At 37.0% G+C, this 21,052-nt stretch overlaps 1 protein-coding gene across 4 annotated transcripts in view; it reads left to right on the top strand.

Moving 5' to 3' along the window:
• Positions 1 to 21,052, top strand: part of DNAH7 (dynein axonemal heavy chain 7) — a 271,037-nt gene that overhangs the window by 30,645 nt on the left and 219,340 nt on the right. For all 4 annotated transcript variants that reach the window (XM_086719178.1, XM_086719180.1, XM_025929537.2 and 1 more), the window contains 7 exons: positions 2,017 to 2,104; positions 3,192 to 3,372; positions 5,690 to 5,765; positions 7,263 to 7,388; positions 14,067 to 14,186; positions 18,912 to 19,095; positions 19,703 to 19,882. In XM_086719178.1, the coding sequence (XP_086575304.1) occupies positions 2,017 to 2,104; positions 3,192 to 3,372; positions 5,690 to 5,765; positions 7,263 to 7,388; positions 14,067 to 14,186; positions 18,912 to 19,095; positions 19,703 to 19,882 (955 nt within the window). The remainder of the gene's footprint in view (positions 1 to 2,016; positions 2,105 to 3,191; positions 3,373 to 5,689; positions 5,766 to 7,262; positions 7,389 to 14,066; positions 14,187 to 18,911; positions 19,096 to 19,702; positions 19,883 to 21,052) is intronic.

The raw sequence follows: 21,052 nt of genomic DNA, 5'->3' as shown, positions 1-21,052 counted from the left end.
GAATATTGTTCTGCTGGAAAGAGCGTGGCAGTTTGAAAGCACATATGGATGGACAAATCCTTGTTGTTTGTACTTAATTAACAAACACAAAGGGGAAGCTATTTAATCTCTCTGACATTCAGTTGCTCATCTGTGATGATTTCTCTGTCTCTTCTAACAATAGGTGTGAGGATTAGAGATAACATGTGAAAATGTTGAGGGCCTGACTAGGTGATCAATAAAAAGTTTTTATTGTTTCTAGAGAGCAGAATCTTAGCCTATAGCCATGGAATGATTGAATCCTAGAGTTTTAGAGCTGAAAGGATCTTCATTATGGCTGCAATAACTTGTGCAGCTGGCCCTATAGCCCCCAACTTCCTCCTCGCCTTCCCTGACCTTACTGCACTCTTCTAGGCAGGCATTACTCACACAGAGGATGAAGCTTGTTGGACTCTCTGGGTTTAGCAAGGTAAATAACAGGAGACTTTCTTCCATTAAAAACATGGACAACACAGTTATTAAGATCATATACATTATGGTGGCAGAATCTGCATGCAGATGTCCTGATTCTTGAAGTCCATTACTGTTGCATTAGTACCTCTTGACTGTATAATCAAAATAATAAGATGACTTTTTTTATAATTAGAGTAGTCAACCCTTCTCACGCCAAGTGTAGAATACCTTGAAGATCTTCCACTGCTCCTTTTATATTCTTGTTCCCAAATGTCTGATAAACCTTTGTTAAGCATCTACTATGTACTGAATTAAACTAAGACATTACCTGAGCTATTGCATTGACTCTTTTCTCCCTGATCCATATAATTGAAAAAATGAGTATAAAGTTCACAAAGTATTTGACTCCTGGATTTGCAAAAGACAGAATAATTTAGACGATGCATCCTGGTATCTATCTTAGTATGGTATCTCAGACAGATGTTCAATAAGCCTCCAGTCTCCACTCACTGGGTAGTTAGTGGGAGGGAATATTTTATTATATAGCATCACTGAACGTATCCATCTCAGATGAACTTGGGATCTAGAGCATGACACATTTAATGATAAAGAAGTTAAAGCCATCCCAGAACAACTTGTTATTTTTCATGAAGATGTGAACTATGTCTTTCTCCACAGTGGTGCCCCAGAAGAAGTCACAAAATGTGGCTCGTATCTGGTATAGAGTTTGAACTGAATTATAGCTCTCAACCCTGTAGTATTTAATGAACAGTTAGCCAATAATAAATACATAGGAATGTATAAGCTATGTTACTCTTTGCTAGCTTGTATTATATATCTTTAGATATCTGAGAAATGATTTTTTCAAGAATTTATCTGTGTCTACATTTATAATATTTTCCATCAGTGCTCTTTTAAATCCCTTATTTATAAATAACTATAAATATTTTAGTAATACTGCAAGAGTACTCCTATAGAATTTCAAAGAAGAGAGAGAGAGAGAGTTTGGAGTCATGAGGAAGAATGAGCAAAGCCCATCAAGAATGTAGCCTCTGAATTAGGTCTTGCAATCACTTCCAATGTAACTATCTCTATGAATAAAGAGGAAGCGTTCTGGGAAGGATGTGGTATCAAACAAATATGTATTATGTGCACTATAAATAAAATGTTCAACAGCTCATTCTTATGATTTAATAGGAAACGGTCCTGATTTTTTTTATAGTTGACCCTTGAACAACTTAGGGGTTAGGGGCACTGACCCCACCGCAGTTGAAAATTCATGTATAGCTTTTGACTCTCCAAAAACTTGACTATTAATAGCCTACTGTTGACTAGAAGCCTTATAATATAAACAGTCATTTCACACATTTTTAATGTGTATTATATACTGTAGTTTTACAATAAGCTAAAGAAAATACTTAGAAAACAATAAAATACATTTACGACACTGTACAATAAAAAATATGTATAAGTGAACTTGCACAGTTCAAAGTTGAGTTGTTCAAGGGTCAGCTATATATCCATTAATGTATATTCTGACTGCCTTTCATGTTTAGTTGAATAGTGTGTTTATCATTTTCTTAGGCAACAAGATGCTGTCTTAGACTCAGCTAGCCCTGATGAAAGGACATTTCCAAAACTGACCACTTCTGCAATAGAGAAAGACATCTTGGTAATGGGCTGTCTCTTTTGTCGCTATCATTGAATGTAAAGGAAGCACTTGAAGATACTTTTATACTTTTGAGATTATTCTGTGCTCCTCTCTTGTGGAACTCTGTGGATGTAGTTTGAGCCCCATGTTGGGCGTGAAGATTACTTAAAACTTCAAAAAAAAAAAAAGATTCAAGTCTAATTTCATATGTGTTAATCTGTTCTATTAGATTAAGATCATTGTCTCCCTTGCCACCTAAGACCACAATTAAAGAATCTCCGGTTTATTTGCTCCCTTTGTTAAAATGAGCCTCAGTCTTGTATAGCTTTTATGTGTCTTTATTCTTCTATGGGAAACTATCTTAGTTACATAATGGACACTTCACAAAGCATATTAACTTACTTTAGAAATACAATTCTTCTAGTATTTCAAATACAGAAGAATTGTTTTAAACATAAATGTCAAAGACTTTCACATTACTAATTTGAGAGTGTTTTTGAAAAAATATTTTGATGTTTAAAATTTTTTCTCATAAGTGACATGTAAAAATTAGCGAAAATATATCAAAGTTGGATGTCCATTGCTAAAGAAATCCTATTATGTCCTAAAATGAATATTTTATGTACACCTTTAATAGCAGCTGTAAAATTATAATATGGACTATTAATAAGCCAATTGGAAGTTTCCTAAATCCTGTCATAGATTTCTGAGCTTAATGTATAGGGATACTGGTTCACTTGCAGCTTGTAAGATGGACTTGATTATCAATAATAAAAGAAGAAAAATTAATTTACCACACCTTTACATATTTATAAAGCACTAAATTCTACTTCAGCATGGGTTCTGCTTAGTATGTTATATATTTGGTAATATAACTTGATATTTTATAGTTATCAACTGAGGTAAGAGCTTTAATTTTCATGAAACATAATGTATTTTTTAAATTTAGGGGATCTCCAATAGTGCCTCCAAGAATTGCACAAAATACTTTGTTATGATTTGTAAATACTTTGTTTTCCTAAAACTTTGATTTTTCTCACTAGTTTTATTTTTGATGAACACAATGATAGGACTAAACCCATCTTTTTTCTCCATCTTCTATATGCAGAGATATTACTATTATATTCACCATGGAATTGATACAGACCACGTAGCCCCAATGGAAGATTCTTGGCTAGAGCACGTATTGAATTTAGTCCCCCAACATCTAAAAGTCCTCACTAACAGCATACTTGCATTATCTGATGAAATGAGAGAAGATTATCTTCTTAGTGTAAAAAAATCCATAGGTAAATCAGTATTTTTGTTTTCTAACTCAAATGTGTCTTATTAACTGAAAGTTAATACCTATCCTTGAAACTATTATATTATACTGCTTCTTGCATTGCTATTTCATTGCTTGAAATCTTAGGCAAATTTCATTAATAAAGTACTGCAAAAAATGTAAAAATCCATCTTTTTTTTTTTTTGTAGGGTTATATCTTCTCAGCAAAGGACAGGAGGTGATTAAGTAAAAATTGTTGCTATGGACCAGGGGTTGGCAAACTACAGCTCACAGGTCCAAGTCTGGCTCACTGCCTGTTTTTGTAAATAAAGTTTTATTGGGATATAGCTATACACATTCATTTGCATATGGTTTGTGGCTGCTTTTGAGCTATAAGAGCAGAGATAAGAGGCACCTAGGTGGCTCAGTTGGTTAAGCGTCTGACTTTGATTCAGGTCATGATCTTGAGGTCAGTGAGTTTGAGCTCCACATCGGGGTCTGTGCTGACAGCTCAGAGCCTCGAGCCTGCTTCAGATTTTGTGTCGTCTTCTCTCTCTGCCCCTCCCCCACTCATGCTCTGTCTTGCTCTGTCTCTCAAAAATAAATAAATGTTAAAAAAATTTTTTTAAAGAGCAGAGATGAATAGTTGATAGACACCTTGTCTCTGTATTTTTTAATTTATAATCAATATTATAAATAATATATAAGTATTATATTTATAATCAAGCCCTTTACATAAAAATTTTGCTGAGTCCTGGCATAGACTGATAGATTCTAAGGCTGACTAATCATCAGAATAATTTTTAACATCCTGATTTCTGAACCCATCTGAATTAAAATCTCTGGAGGCAGGGCCTTCGAATCTATACTTAAAAGTTCTTGGTTGAGCATCCGACTTTGGCTCAGGTCACAGTCTCAGGGTCTGTGAGTTCCAGCCCCCCATTGGGCTTGCTGCTGTCAGTGGGAGTCTGCCTTGGATCCTCTGCCCCCTCTCTCTCTACCCCTCCCCTGCTCATGCACTCTTTCTCAAAAATATATTTTTTGAAAAAGTTCTCCAATTAATCGGGATTATAAACCTGATATAATTGATGTCATCTTTAAAACTGGAGAAATCATGTTTTGGAGTTGCCCAGATTCCTTTTGGGTAGGAGGGCATTTACTGGATTTGAGACTCTTATTGAGTGTCCTGGTAATGTAAAGATAAAAAGCCAAATCTTCGCCCCCAAGGAGCTCATCGTTGTAATGAGGGAGATGGGCAAACCACTAATTACAAAATAGCAGGCACAATGAGGAGGGAAACAGAGGACATGCTGTAAGGGAGAAGAGCTCATGCCTGATTTGGTAGGAAGAACTCTGGACGTGCCTAAATCGTCTTGACACACAAACTGAATGCTAGGGAGTGTGCTTAGTAGAGGAAATGGTGTGAACATTGGAAGACACATGTGAAAGCTCCTTCTGGGCTTGCAAGTGGTCATGATGGCCAAAGCATAGGGTGCATTTGGGAAGGGGACAGAATCTGAAGGGCCTTCTAGGTCTCTTTAAAGCATTCAAACTTAGGGGCGCCTGGGTGGCGCAGTCGGTTAAGCGTCCGACTTCAGCCAGGTCACGATCTCGCGGTCCGTGAGTTCGAGCCCCGCGTCGGGCTCTGGGCTGATGGCTCGGAGCCTGGAGCCTGTTTCCGATTCTGTGTCTCCCTCTCTCTCTGCCCCTCCCCGTTCATGCTCTGTCTCTCTCTGTCCCAAAAATAAATAAACGTTGAAAAAAAAAATTAAAAAAAAAAAAAAAAGCATTCAAACTTCAAGGAGAGTCACCAAAGGATTTTAAGCAGAGGGGTGATAATATATTTACATTTTAGAGCATCTTAAATGACAGGCAGGAAAACTAGAGCTAACTGTGAATTAATATGACCACAGAAGATAGAAGCTGAAGTGTAGCTCCCTTTACTGATTTGATAACTAGATTGTTTTATGCAACTTAAAAGAGAACAAAGCAATATGTATGTTTCCTCAGTGAAAGGAAACTACTATGATTGTATTGTTGACCTTCAGTGAGAACTACTTTTGGTGGAATAGCTATAAAGGAAAATGTAATTTTAAAAGCAATCATTATTTTCAAATGAAATAATAAGGACACATTGTTAAGAGAACACATACTCTCAAAGGCACACACATTACAGATTTTTCTCATAAATATTTTTATATTCATAAATGCACAAATTACTCATTATTTTAAATAATATAATTTAAATAATTGATTTTAGTGCAATTAGTTTTGCAATTGCTTGGAAATATACTGTAATTAATATAAGGTTACTTACCAGAACTTTTCAATTTTCTTTTTAGTTGATTTTGTTTTAAAAGATCCTAGAGAAAAAGAGGATGATAAAAAACCAGATGAACTTCCACCCCATCGTGCTGAGTAAGTGATCAAGTTTCTCAAAGAATATTGATTACGTGACCATTCCTGTGTAGGTGTATATAAGATTCACACACTCGTTATATTTTCTCCTGTACACGCTTATAACTTACGTACCTCATATACAACTGATTATTCTTATTATACTTATGTATTTAAGCCCTAATATGTTACATTTACAAATCCAGGGATAGATGGGTAGACGGACAGATGATATCTATGTGGTTAAAACATAAATACCCTGGTGAAAGAACTTGATACAGATCTTTGTATTTCCAAGGCTACTAGCACAGGCTTCACATATAATAGTGGTATAAAAGCTTGATGGCAATTGGAATGCGTAAAAACACAGTGCAAACATTGCAAAAAATATGCACATATAGAGTATATGGCAATTTGTTACATAGATTAAAATATAGAACATATAATAGAAAAACCCACTAGCTATATATTTTCCTAAAATAATTAACATTTAGGAATAAATCTCTTAAATAGTTTAAAGAATAGAACTTATGTTTTTATGGTTTAGTAAACAATTCAGTTTTTCTTCTTTCATATTATTTAAAAGTGCCTCAGGTTGTTTTCCTATAACAGCCACAAAAACATATGTAGCCACTTCCAACATATCTTCTGTGGAAAACAGCTTTTCTCCTGGGGAAAGACAAAAATCATCTTTTGTAATTGTAAAGGTAATATGACTACAACTGAAAAACTGAATTAAGCTTACTATATAATAAAACAAGATTAAGTGTTTAAAATCAGTGAGAATTAAAAAATTGTAGGCATCAAATGTAAATGTTTAAATATACTCTGAAAGATGAAAATGGCGAATCCTTAATATATTAAGGATGACTATTCAAGTCATAGGAGTTAAGCAGTAAATGTCTTCAAATAAGGACATTAGTGCTGGTGATTTGGGAAGTGTCCTTTACACATTATCAGAGGTTAAGTTCAAGGGGATTACCACAGGTGGGCTGGACTATGTTCTTAAAATGTTTAAAAAAAAAAGCAGAAAAACTTAAATATTTAGTGTCTTGAAATTCTTTTAAGACATGAAAAAACTCTGCTTCTGTTTCTATTTGATCATTATGAGCTATTTGTGGACTTGATCAAATATTTAAAGGAAAAATTAGTTATCTTATATATTATAGATTCGAGTCTATGGGGCACCTGGCTGGCTCAGTCAGAAGAGCATGTGACTCTTGATCTCAGGTCATGAGTTTGAGTCCCATGTTGGGCGTGAAGATTACTTAAAACTTCAAAAAAAAAAAAAAAAAAGATTCAAGTCTAATTTCATATGTGTTAATTATTCTAAAGTTATACCGAACCGTAGAAAGTATGACCTTTATGTATTTCAATACATAATTGTGTGTTTTGTTACAGCAAGGGATATGTCATACTTTTTATTAAAATGAAGCCATTATTATTCAAAAAAGGACACTATAACAATACTTTCTTTTGATTTTGAAAGATAAATGATTATTTTTTCTTTCTTTTCAGGATGGAAATTCTTCCAAAACCTTGGAGGAAATCTTTTTTAGCTGCAAGCAATTACATTAAGGATCACTTGAACGCAATAAACCCTACAATGTTGGCTGTACTAGCTTTGTGGCACAATACTTTTAAGTGAGTACTTCTGGCTTTATGGAGCTTCTTTTCAAAAGAGTGATGAAAGCTATTTTGTCACACCTTAATTATTTCTTTTACTATTTTAACTACAAATCAATAAACTACAAATTTAACATCAGTATTCAAACATGGTTTTAAATCAGCAATGTAGAAGTAGGGTAAAACACGAACATTGCCTTTTATCTCTAACCCAATTCTACCCCCATATCCCATACCCCATTACCACACACAGTTTAAGGGGTAATCACAGTTAAAGGGCTGAATCGTCATGCTGTGTTTTAAATCCCACAGAACATTAGCTGCTACAATCACCTAAACGGGGTAGAAACCTAGTAAATATTACCCACCTGAATGGCAGGAGTTGAAGTTCCTGGGTCTTCAAGTTGATACAGATTATGAATCACCTCACAGACACTGTCACGGTGGGGACAGCCCAGCTACACATAGCAAGTGCTTGGCACGGCTGGAGGTGGATGCTGGTGGGCATTGTGGACCCTGGGTCCTAGGGCTGAGGACAGGTGGTCGCACAGTTTAGAAACTCCTGCTCCATATTCCGCCCCCTTGTATGGCCTCTTCCAAGACACTGCGGGGCATCCCAGCAACATGCACCTGTGGACAGAGGCTTTCATAAAATATACAAAAGTAATACAGATTTATACTTTTTTCTTTTTTTTTTAAATGTTTGTTTTTGAGAGAGAGACAGAGCATGAGTGGGGGAGGAGCAGAGAGAGAGGGAGACACAGAATCCAAAGCGGACTCCAGGCTCTGAGCTGTCAGCACAGAGCCCAATGTGGGGCTCGAACCCACAAACCGTGAGATCATGACCGGAGCCGAAGTCAGATGCTTAACCGACTGAGCCACCCAGGCGCCCCTATACTTACTTTTCTTTCTTTTTTTTTTTTTTTTTTAATTTTTTTTTTCAATGTTTATTTATTTTTGGGACAGAGAGAGACAGAGCATGAACGGGGGAGGGGCAGAGAGAGAGGGAGACACAGAATCGGAAACAGGCTCCAGGCTCTGAGCCATCAGCCCAGAGCCCGACGCGGGGCTCGAACTCAAGGACCGCGAGATCGTGACCTGGCTGAAGTCGGACGCTCAACCGACTGCGCCACCCAGGCGCCCCTATACTTACTTTTCTTAAAGAAGGCTTCCCTTCAGGGACCTCAGAACCTGGATGGGCCCTGCCTTATGGTAGAGGAGATGGCACCTTGTTTCCAAGGTGGCCTGGGCCTATTCTCACCACCCCACCCCAACCATTTCAACCCCCACAACTGCAGCCCCAGTTACAAGTGACCTGCTCTCCAGGGTCTCCTGGGTTTTGTTCCATGTATTGCTCTGCAGGCAGGAGGGCATAGTAAATGAGCACATGTTTCTGCCTCCCAAAACCAGCCAAAGGAAAGCTGCTGTCTTTAGAAGTGCATTAAGAGCTGTGGCTGCTGCAGAAGGCAGCTGTTGTCTTCCCCTGGGAAAGCCCTGGACCTACGCTAGGGCCACCTCACTGACCAACTTCTCTGAACTCTTCCCAAAGTTAGGATCTTTAGTATGCCCCTTCTAGCCCTACTAGGGCTATCCCTGAGGTCCGTTCCAGGAAGCGAAGCCATCCAAGATTGCTGGAGCTTGGCCACCATCTGATTTTAAGCTCTCTAGTTCACCCCTTGTCCTCCCTCCCTAGGTCTCTGTTTTTCCACAGGTAAAATGACGTGTGGTGTCCGAGGCCCCTCACCTCCCTCACTCTGTCCCTTTCTGCCTTTTTTAAAAAACAAATTCTAGGGGTGCCTGGTTGGCTCAGTCAGTTAAGCGTCCAACTTCGGCTCAGGTCATGATCTCATTGTTCATGGGTTCGACCGTACATCGGGGTCTGTGCTGATAGCTCAGAGCCTTGAGCCTGCTTTGGATTCTGTGTCCCCCTCTCTCTCTGCTCCTCTCCTGCCCATGTTCTCTCTCTCTCTCAAAAATGAATAAACATTAAAAAAATTTTTTTAAATTCTAGTTTTTTATGCAGATGTAACTTTATATAAACCTGTAAATGTGATCAGGTATATTTAAGTCCAGTATTTTTTACTTTGCTTGACTTCCACCAGCCTTTCTTTTCCTTATCTCTGCCCTTCTTTCCACCAACCCAGCCAAAGACACATGATAACCACCCATTGGGATATCTCCTATCACCAAATACATATGTGTATCCATACAATGTACACATGTACATAGCACAAAAATGGCTTTTGCTGGTCAGACTGCAGATTGTTAGAAAGGGCATCCTTTTGGCTTTCCATTGTTATAATGTAGATTTCTTGACCACTTGAATTTGGCTTTTGGAAGGGGGAGAGGTTATCTCCTTGCCTGTGTTTTTCTCATTTCTTTTCTTTTGGATACTGGGGCTCAAATACTTCTTCCTGAAAAGACTCATGGTTTAATTTTGCATGCAGTAATGAGGTCGTACTATGTAGTGTGTCACTTTCACAAGGGACGCTGGCATGCAGGAATACATTTCATTTTCAACATACTACCAGAGCCATTTTCTTTTATATCCACCCACACGTAGTGCTGGAGGCTAGGAGGCCAGGCTTCAGTGCCTCGTATTTTCCATAAAGGGCTACACTTTTGTTGGACGATGTCAGAAGTTTGCAAGAGACAAACTGAGAGGAGGAAAGGGAAGAAAAAGTTCCAAAGTGGAGATGAAACCACAATAAAGAATGGATGTGCCCCAAATTGGTGTCCATGTTCATGGCGGCAGAGGTATTAGTAGCAGCAACTGAAGCAAACCTCAGAGAATCCAGGATAGAGACAAATGAGAAAGAAGCTTTGCCTTCTATGGGTAGCAAACTCCAAAGTTGCCCTTGTAGACATGAGTCACCTTTTCTAAGTGAATGTTGAGTTGTGGGCAGTCAAGAGTACTGCCTCTCGGAGTAGGAGCCAGTGTTGAATATACAGGGCATCTTTCCTCTAGGTGACAGTCATTTGGCCTGAATCTCAGCAGGTCTTGAAAATATAGGACATCTCTATGTGTGGCAGTGGGTTAGGGAATGGTAATGCAAAAATCATCCGAATGACTGTAAAAATGCATGTGTGGAAACCTGAAGGGGATGCTCTGTAGATGGGAATGTGCAAGTTCATGTCTTTGAGTAGTTAGATTTATAGAACCCACTTAATGTCAGAGATATCATTTGTAATGCAATTATAACCTATGCAGCACACAGGTATTTTTGCTTGAAAAACAGTATGTATATATGAAGACACATGTGTAAAGTGTGTGTGTGTGTATGTATATATATGTAGACATTATCATAGAATATGAATGACAGTAGTTGAATATAAAAGGAAGTCTAAGTGAAGCTTATGTTAAAATATAAAATGAATTTTTTCAAATTCATGATTTGACTAAGGTGAGCCCAAGAAAATGTTTCTAGATTGAAATTTGGATTCACTTACCCAAAGCATTCAGAAGATAGAAGTTCCATCACTCCTGAATGCATTAAAAAGATGCTTAATCTAACTCACAAGAGAAATGGAAAGAGATTGAAATAAACACTGCACTGAGAAATCCTTCTAGTTCCTATCAGATTGGCAAAATTCCAACATATTGCCATCGCATTTAGTTGGCAAGGCTTGGAGAAATGGATACTCTTTTGAGGGGGAATTCAGCTATCAAAATTAATTTTTTTTGACATTTGAGTCCAGCAATCTGACTTCTGAGACCCTACAGATACACCTGAAAATGTAGGAAACGATGTAGGTATGATGTTCTTTGTTGTGGCATTTGTTGATAAAAGACTGGAAACAACCAAGTGTCCATCAATTATGGACCATATCAAAAAGTTATAGTACATTCATTCACACAATGGAATACTACAGAGCGGTAAAATCCAAATGAGCACAATCTCAATGCGCTAATGTGTAAAGTGTCCAGGATGTAGTAAGGGAAAAAAATCAAGTGCAGAACATGGCCTATAGTGTGCTGTTTTGAACGTAACGAGGGAGGGGGACTGGCAAGAACAAAACGTGTTTCAAAGAAAAGGAAAAATTCAGGGAACAAACAAGAAATGCAGGCACTTGGGGTGAAATTTGGAGGGTGACTTGTTCCCTTTAAGAAGTGATACTAAGTTTGAGAACAGGAGAACAAAATCAGAGACGGACTTGGTGCTAAGTGTGCAGTGTTGGGCCTGAACTGTTGAAATCCCTCCTGCTTGAAATCAGTGATTGATCCAAGGGTCAAGGTGTGTTTCAACCTGTGATGAACATCACATGGCATCTTCCTTTAGCAAAGGTCCTAGGGTTCAGGACCTGAGTGATTTGGCCTATTATTTGGTTCTATTAATAGATAATTGAGATGAAGAAGAGATTTTGGCAGTTAGAGGACTCATCATCATAAAACTTTGAGACCTAGAAACCTAACATTCTTCTCTAGCTAACCAAGTTCAAACTAATGCAAAGTAGCAATCTTTTCCCTTACTCCTATAGTCTTAAACCAGTGGTTGAAACTATTGTTCTACTGCTAGGTTATTGTTGGGATCAGCCTGAGAGAATAAGAGTATCTGGTCGTGTTGTTCTCATCTTCATAACAATTCAGACTATAGACCAAATGGGAAATGTTGTCAGGGATTTCATGGAAAGTTGCTGAACTCTAAAACATGTGAAAAGGCCTTTCAATTTCAAAACCTCAAAGATGGATAGCCTATGCCTAGAATTCTGCCTCAAGTCAAACACTAAGGAGCTGCAGGGAAAATTGGTCTGGTGGCTGAGTGGCAAAATGAATTCCAAAATGAATTGACATGTAACGTTAGTTTCAGGTATACACCCTAATGATGTGATGTTTGTATGTATTGTATATATATTGCAAAATGATCACCACAACAGTTTTGTTAACATCTACCCTCATACATAAAAAATTTTTTCTTGTTGATAACTTTCAAGATCCACTCTCATAGCTACTTTCAAATATGCAGTGCAGTATTATTATCCCTAGTCCCCATGCCATACGTTACTTCCCTGTGACTTACTTTATAACTGGGAATTTGTACCTTTTGACCCCCCATGCTCATTTTGCCTGCCCTCCAGCCTCTGCCTCAGGCAACCACCAACCATATCTGAGAGCCTTGTTTTTGTTGTTGTTTTAGATTTCATATACATGAGATCATAAAGGTATTTGTCTTTCTATGTCTGACTTATTTCACTTAGCATACTGCCTTCAGGGTCCACCCATGATGTCTCAAGTGGCAAGATTTCATTCTCTTATGGTTGAATAATGTTCCATTGTATACATTATGTACCACAAAATGTACCACATTTTATCTTGCAATGGACATTTAGGTTGTTTCCATGTTTTGGCTATTATAAATAATGCAATGAACATGCGGGTGTATAAATCTTTTTGAATTAGTGTTTTTGTTTTCTTGAGATAAATACCGAGAAATGTAATTGCTGGATAATAACATGGTAGTTCTATTTTTTGTTTTTTGAGGAACCTCCATATTGTTTTCCTTAGTGGCTGCACAAATTTAGATTTCCAACAGGAGTACGCAAGAATTCTCTCTTTACATTCTCACCAACAGTTGTTACTTCTTATCTTTTTTGTAATAGTTATTCTAACAGGTTTGAGATGATATATCATTGTGATTTTGATTTGTATTTCCCTGATGATTAGTGATCATCTTTTCATGTACGTTTTGGCCATTTGTATATCTTCTTTGGAAAAATGTCTATTCAAATATCTGCCCATTTGTTAATCAGATTTTTTTTCTATTGGGTTGTATGTGTTCTTTATAAATTCTTTACATTAACCCCTATCATTATTTAATTTGCAAATATTTTCTCCCATTCAGTAGATTGCCTTTTCATTTTGTTAATGCCTTACTTTTGCTGTGCAGAAGCTTTTTTATTTAATGTAGTCCCACATGTTTATTTTTTGCTTTTGTTGCCTTTGCTTTTGGCATCAGATCCAAAAAAAATCATTGCCAACACTGATGTCAAGGAGCTTACCACCTATGTTTTCTTCTAGGAATTTTATGGTCTTACATTTAAGTCTTTAATCCATTTTGAGTTAATTCCTGTGTAGGGTGTAAGATACGGATTCAGTTTCATTCTTTTGCATGTGTCTGTCCAGTTTTCCCAACAGAAAATCTTAAAGGTATAAATCATGTATAACAAAGATCCATAGCACTGTAGTCAGAAAAGGAGTTGTATGGAGAATTGTTGACTAGAGTAAGCACTGTGTTTTCTTAAAAAAAAAAAAAAAAAATCAAAACCGGACAGGATCAAAATATTTTGATACAGTAGGTCTTACGTGTGAGAACTCTGCCACACCATGACACCCTCAAATCTAAGGTTGCTTTCTTTTCAGAGTGGGTGCAATTTTTGTTTTAGGAGTTTTGTAAGCTTTGAGCTTCACCTCTTTTCCTGTTTTTTAATTGTTCCAGTTTGAAACCAAAAATAAAAACACGTCAACTCTCTTCTATTTCACAGTGACATTTCATGATCGTGTGTTCCTATTGAATTTAATTACATTAATTATTTTAAAATTAAAATTACTTTTTAAAATCTCAGGTTTTTAAATATTTTATTAAACACAAACCTTAATGAGCCTACGAATATCCTATTTTGGAGGAGATCAGTTGACAAAAATATTAAATGCAAAAAAAACCTCCTGCCTTAATTATTGTTCATTTTTATCTCTTGCAGAAAATTACGTTTAGTTGATATAGAAGAATTTCATAATCGCCAGGATGCATTAGAGCTATCAATATTTCAGACCATTGTCATGAAACACATGGAATCTGCCAAAGAGACTCTACTTAAAATGTAAAGTTTTGAAGTTTCATGGAAGAAAACAAGTTTAAAAATGTGATTGGTGGGGAACTATATTTTAAATGCATTTAGAAAATCCCATTAAAAAATTTTTTAATTATTCCTGTTCAAGAATTAAATATAATGTCTTTAAGTGCCTTGGTCTGTAATGTCCATCCAGAAGATGTCCTCCACAGCACAGATGATGCAGAAACTAAAATGATTATAGCGCTTTCTTCCCCCAATGTCTGATTTCTACTTAATGCTCTGAGAGTGGGGTTGAATGTAATGGGAGGAATGATCATCAACTAATCCATTTGCTAGATATTTATGACATCTATTAATATGTATAAGGCACTGTAACTCTTTGATTTTGCTTTTGGATTGGGGATGCAGAAGAGTTTAAAGCATGATTAGGTGGAGAAAATATATTCTTTAAATTAGTTTACAATGACATTGAGAGGTTAGACCTCTCAAATGATTAATTCAACATCTTTTGGGTTTGACCCTTCAAAATGGAATAGCCAGATATGAAAATTATTGATCTAGGTGCCAGACGATATGCTGTGAAACAATACAGGAAAACTGTTTCTCTCGTGGGTTATTAGGTTATTATAAATAGGACATTAAAATCAGGTCAAATTGCAGATAACAGAGGCCATGAAACTCTAGCATGGCTTCATGATTTCCAAAAGTTATTTAGAAATATATCCTGATAGTTGAAGACTGAACCTTTCCTTTATCTTTTTTTCTTCTCTAATATGATCAAATCTTTGGCATTATTTGAAAGAATCTAGACTTTTATTTAATATTAGTATTTAGTTAACGTTAAACAGAGGAGAGATGTAGAATGAAACCCTATCATTACAGAGAATAAAATGACCTCTTAAGACAGAATACAAGTACATTTTCTTGATCTATAACTTCAGAGTTATACCTCAGGAATATATTATTACTGTAAATTTTGGTAAATTGGGTGTCAAAGTACAGAGCAGAGTACAGACCTTTATTGAAAACTTTTGCTGAGAGTTGTAGACTGATGAGCTGTATCTCTTGATGCTTCCTGATTGACTCTCAGACAACACTCTGTCCATACTTTAAATAGTGAGCCAGAGGGGCGCCTGGGTGGCGCAGTCGGTTAAGCGTCCGACTTCAGCCAGGTCACGATCTCGCGGTCCGGGAGTTCGAGCCCCGCGTCGGGCTCTGGGCTGATGGCTCAGAGCCTGGAGCCTGTTTCCGATTCTGTGTCTCCCTCTCTCTCTGCCCCTCCCCCGTTCATGCTCTGTCTCTCTCTGTCCCAAAAATAAATAAATGTTGAAAAAAAAATTAAAAAAAAATAAAAATAAAAATAAAATAAATAGTGAGCCAGAAAGTGTTTATCGTGGCTAAAAGGCAGAACATCACCTCACCACAATGAAGAAACAATTAGTAAATGATTAATTATGACCTCTACCTGAAACCCAGACCTTTCTTTGCATACTCATCCTTTGCTGTTATGCAGTAGTTGCTATGGTTTATCACCCTTACCTTCTGGAAACCCATTTTTCTTTTTTTTTTTTTAATTTTTTTTAATGTTTTTATTTATTTTTGAAAGAGAGAGACAGAACATGAGTGGGGGAGGAGCAGAGAGAGAAGGAGACACAGAATTCGAAACAGGCTCCAGGCTCGGAGCCGTCAGCACAGAGCCTGATACGGGGCTCGAACTCACAAACTGTGAGATCATGACCTGAGCTGAAGTCGGATGCTCAATTGACTGAGCCACCCGGGCACCCCCCAAAGTTATTTATTTTTTTTTTTTTTTGAGAAAGAGAGAAAACGTGAGTGCAGGAGGGGCAGAAGAGAGAGAGAGAGAGAGAGAGAGAGAGAATGAATCCCAAGCTGGCTCCACACCATCAGCCCAGAGCCCAATGCAGGGCTTGAACCCATGAACCATGAGATCATGACCCGAGCAGAAGTCAGACACTCAACTGCTGAGCCACCCAGGCACCCCTCCAAGATCTTTTTTATTTTTTAATGTAGGTGTTGACCACTATAAATTTCCCTCTGGTCATTGCTTTTTTTTCATTCTGTGATTTTTGGTAAAGTTTTCATTTTCATTCATCTCAAATTATTTTCATATTTCCCTTGTGATTTCCTTTTTGATTGGCTGGTTCTTTAGGACTATGTTGTTTAATTTCCATGTATCTGTAAATTTCCAGAGTGTCCTTCTGTTACTGATTTAGAATTTGTATGATTTCAATCCTTTTATATTCTTTGAGACTTAGGACAACCAACTATTTTTTTATCTTCTCTCAGAAGCCTCTTCTGTGTGTACGCCTTTCCCTTTATTCCCACTGCAACTACTCGGGGCAGGCTCTTTTAATCTCCCAGGTAGCCTACAAACTACTGGCACATGAATCTTAACCCCTAATTCATTGCTTACCTTTCATTGACCAAATAAGTCAACATTTCTTAACCTTTTTTAAGGTCTTTTGCAACCTGGACCTAAGCTATCTCTTGCATTCTCGGTTCTGAAAAGGCTTTCACCTTGGGCCATGCCTGGAGAAACTGTCATGTTAAACAGGACATAACTTCTAAGACTAGTCTGTAACTGTATCTTACCACTGTTAAGTATTCAATGGGTAAAGGCTCTTTGTTCTCCTTTTTAACCAATTATTGGTTTTTAATTTTATGTTTATTATTTTTGAGAGACAGAGAGGGACACACAGAATCTGAAGCAGGCTCCAGGCTCGGAGCTGTCAGCACAGAGCCCGATGCGGAGCTCAAACCCACAGATCATGAGATCATGACCTGAGCCAAAGTCAGATGCTTAACTGACTGAGCCACCCGGGCACCCCCAATTATTGATTTTTAAAATAGTTATTATTTTTTTTTTATATGTAGGATGAGGATTCTAGGAAAATTTGAAAGTTGTTTAGTTGCCTCCTTCTTAGCATTGCTGTCTTTACACATGTAATTATATCAAATTGAATCAGAGGTTAAGGAAATTAAACAGAACAAAAGCTTCTTGAATGCCATCACCAAAATATTGTGATTCACACTATTTATGGTACTTCTTATTACTGGAGAAGGTTCTCTTCTGTCCTTCAATATGCAGTCCAAATGACATTTCTTCTGTGAAATCTCTATTGTTCCCTCTTGAAAATTATCTCTCCCTTCTGAATACCTCTGACACTTTATTCTGTTAGAATTCCTTCCTGTTATAATACGTATTTATGTGTTTGTCTTTTCCTCCATTAGCCTGTAAGTACTTTGAAGACTGAGTAACAATTTTGTACCAAATGTTTTATACATAATAGGGAGCCTTTGGGACAATGGCTGAAAAATTTTTAGATTTTCTTTAAAAAAAAAAAAAAAGACAAACGCTTTATCCAGTGATATAGCCCCAAACTTATTCCATCTCTTGTCTGAACTACTGGAAGTCTCTCAGTCTCCTTTCTTAATCTAGCTTTGCCCTTCACTACTTGGTATTTGCCTCTTGTCCTCTTTATTTATTGCTTAAACAATGACAACTTACCGGAGAATTATCTACCATGGCTTTATTTTGGAGCATGAGGCTGTGCCAACTTCTTATGTTTAGTTCTCAAGTTGTGCAAAAGTCCTTACAGACTTTCTCCCACTTATTTCTTCCTATTCTAGGAAGAAATCTTTATATTATCTCTATTACAGACAATGAAATTATTCACATATATTAGCCCCACTTATCCACCTATTTTTTTCTTATTATCCTACTTCTACTTCAGGTCGTTTTCTCACAATCTTCCTCATTTCATTTCCATCCTTCAGTGAAATGCCATCTTCATTATAAAACCCTTCTCTGTTACTTACATGGAAAATTATATTTTAATCCTTTGACTTCAAGACTGTCTTTCTGCTATGACACATTGCCTTCATTATTATAAGAGAAAGGATGATGTCATATCTTTTTATATCTCTTGTGACACTGTTCCTAATGCACAATAGACGCTAAACACGTATTTGTTAAAGGAATGAATACATATATTTAATATTTAGATCTCTCTTGGAGCATTCAGGCAACTCCTGAAAATATGTGCACTCTACTTTTAAAAAATCGATTATCTCTTATGAAAGAAATATCAACATTCCTTAATTTTGTAGTGTTAGTGGTTTTATAAATTGAAAACTTGAATTTTTCTGTTTATAAATTGACTGTTAGCCTTTTATTACAAAGATACATACACATTTGAAACTTTGTTTTAAATCAGTCATTCTTTCAGGATTTCACGTTGAGGGGAATAAGAACATAGACACTTGATTTTATTGGTTTGTCTTGTTTTCAAGTCATTGTGAAAAAGCATAGGATAAAATTCAACCTATTTGGTTGAACCAAATAACTCTCTTGGTCTAATCAGATATTTACATTTACGTTTAACAAATTCGTTCCCTGAGGAACATTTTAGGGACTGGTAAGTAGTATTTTGTAATATCCAATAGTTTTTATTTCAGTAGTATAGGAATCATAGTTTCAGGAGTTAGACTTACAGTTTTTTCTTACAGCATCACATTGTTGAGTCATTTTCTATCGGCTATGCTGAACATTTCTTTTCCTAGCAAAAGTGAAATATGCTACTGCTTACATTTCAGAGGGTGGATAATGTCAGTGAGCAATACAGCTCTCTGTGAAGACCTTTGGATGTCCAGAAGTTACTGTTAATGCTTAATGGAAAAGGAGTAATTCACTGAAAGTATTAACTTCTAAAAGTCTTTTGTGCTTTCAAGGTGGTTTCCAGAAGTGCAGAATATTTATTACCAAGGTAATAAAAAAAAGCAATTGCCAACTGGTGACAGCAATGCCAAATTGGAATCTTTTTTCAACTGCGCTGCTACACTTATGACTTTACAGCTGCAGGAACTCACTTTGGTCTCCATGCAGGATTTCACAGACCTAATTGCACGACCACCAGTAAGTATGGTGTAGTTACACCAGTATTCATCTACTAATTTATTTTCAAAAGGGAAAAGATAAAAAAAAAAAAATCTACCAGTAGAAGATGAGGAAGTAAATCTTTAGACCACTTACCTGTTGTAAAAAAAGTTAGCGTCAACCTGAATATTCAGGATATAGGATTCTCATCACATTGCTGCGGATTAGTGAAGGGAAGTGAAAATTCTCATTATTGGGAAATTTGGGTCATGATGGCTGGAGATTTCTGCAAGGAACTCTTTTCTTTCTGGAAGAAGGTCCTGTTAGAATGTGAGCTGGGTGGGCCTAAGAATTTAAATGTTCTCTTGGACTCTTTCTTATGTGATTCTAGAGCCCCACTGCTATGCATATCCTCCTTTTTCTGGAACCTTGACACTATAATTGATCTGTAGGCCCAGTGAATACTAGATAACAAGTCTAGCTGGAAATTGCTCTTGACCTTTTTAGTAGAGCTCCTCATTGGCTTAATTGTCTAGGGCATAAGAGGAAGGGTGAGTTCCCATGTGTTCTAATTGGGACCAGTGCACTCTTGAGTCTCTCCCAATTCATATAAATATTCACATACACTTATGAATATTTTTTGCAGGATTCTGTTAGAGCTTTTGAACATCCAGGTTTCATCATGAGGCTGATTCTTGAAAATGACACCATTAAGTTTGAACCTGAGTTCAATGACTATATAGACATCCTTCTAAATGTGTATGATATCATGATTAAGGCTGTCAGTTTTGTGCCAAGAGTTGAGACCAAATTGTATTCCAAATGGGTAAGTAACAAGGATATTATGATTGTTTGAATTTTCATGATGATATTCACTTCAACCTCTAAAAGCTGTGGACACATATCGTCTGCTTTGCATAATATAAATGGCCGTTATAGTAACATTGACTTATCAGAAAATTTTAATTAAAAAAAATACTATTTTCCCATTAGCTGCTCTTACAGTATTCCTAGTTTCTTAGTCTAGTCTTCCACTAGACTGAGAATTTTCTTAAGGGAAAGTTTTAAGTTGTGACCAGGTTTAAAGCAGTCAGTGAGTATTGGCTGTAGCACACAGGCCATGCCATAGACCTCCATTACACTTTGCTAGCTCTGTAAAACTGTCCCCCAGTTGATGAGACTCTCCTCATATATCTTTTCCCATAAGTAGTAATGTCTCTGTACTTCCAAATCATAGATTCTACTTCCCTCCTCTCTTTGGCCATTTATTTAACAAAGCTATGCTGAACTATGACATTTCAAAAGTAGTTACTGCAATCTAGTATATGAAATGAGCGTGTCTAATTCCTTAATTTGAAAGGTTTTCAAGCTTTGTAACTCCAACCAGTAGCTTTCTTGTTTTAGTTTTAAAATAGTTTACAAATATTTCATGTATACAGGAGTCCAAGAGACTATTGTGTAGTTTTAAGTGGTAGTAAAGTCAACCCCTATCTACTTACAATCTAACTAGAGAAATGGAATATTAGTGATACATTTTAGCTCTCCCTGCTCCCCACTGCCCTTCCCTGTTCACATTCCTCTCTTTCTACCTTATTATGGGCTTACAAATGTAAGAACTTCATGCAGGGAAATCCTTGAGGACTTAGTTTAAAGTGGTTCCTTTAGAATTTGCATATTTTACTCTGGAGGCCTCTGCAGACCAAGGACATTTGTTTGGTTTTTTTTTTTTTAATGTTTATTTTTGAGAGAGAGACAGTGTGCAGGCAGCGGATGGACAAAGAGAGGGAGACACAGAATCCAAAGCAGACTCCAGGCTCTGAGCTGTCAGCACAGAACCCCATGCAAGGCTCGAACTCACGAGCTGTGAGACCAAGACCTGAGCCGAAGTCAGTCACCCAACTGACTGAGCCACCCAGGCGCCCCTTACCAAGGATGATTTTTAACAAAATTCTTGCTGAGAATTTCATGGAAAACACTGGCCGTGTGAATGCTTACC

Source organism: Puma concolor, chromosome C1, assembly GCF_028749965.1.
Source record: "Puma concolor isolate L17-30 chromosome C1, mPumCon1.1.hap2, whole genome shotgun sequence".
Classification (NCBI taxonomy): Eukaryota; Metazoa; Chordata; class Mammalia; order Carnivora; family Felidae; genus Puma; species Puma concolor.
Note: the sequence above shows the minus strand (reverse complement) of the source record. Positions and strands in the feature narration are given on the sequence as shown.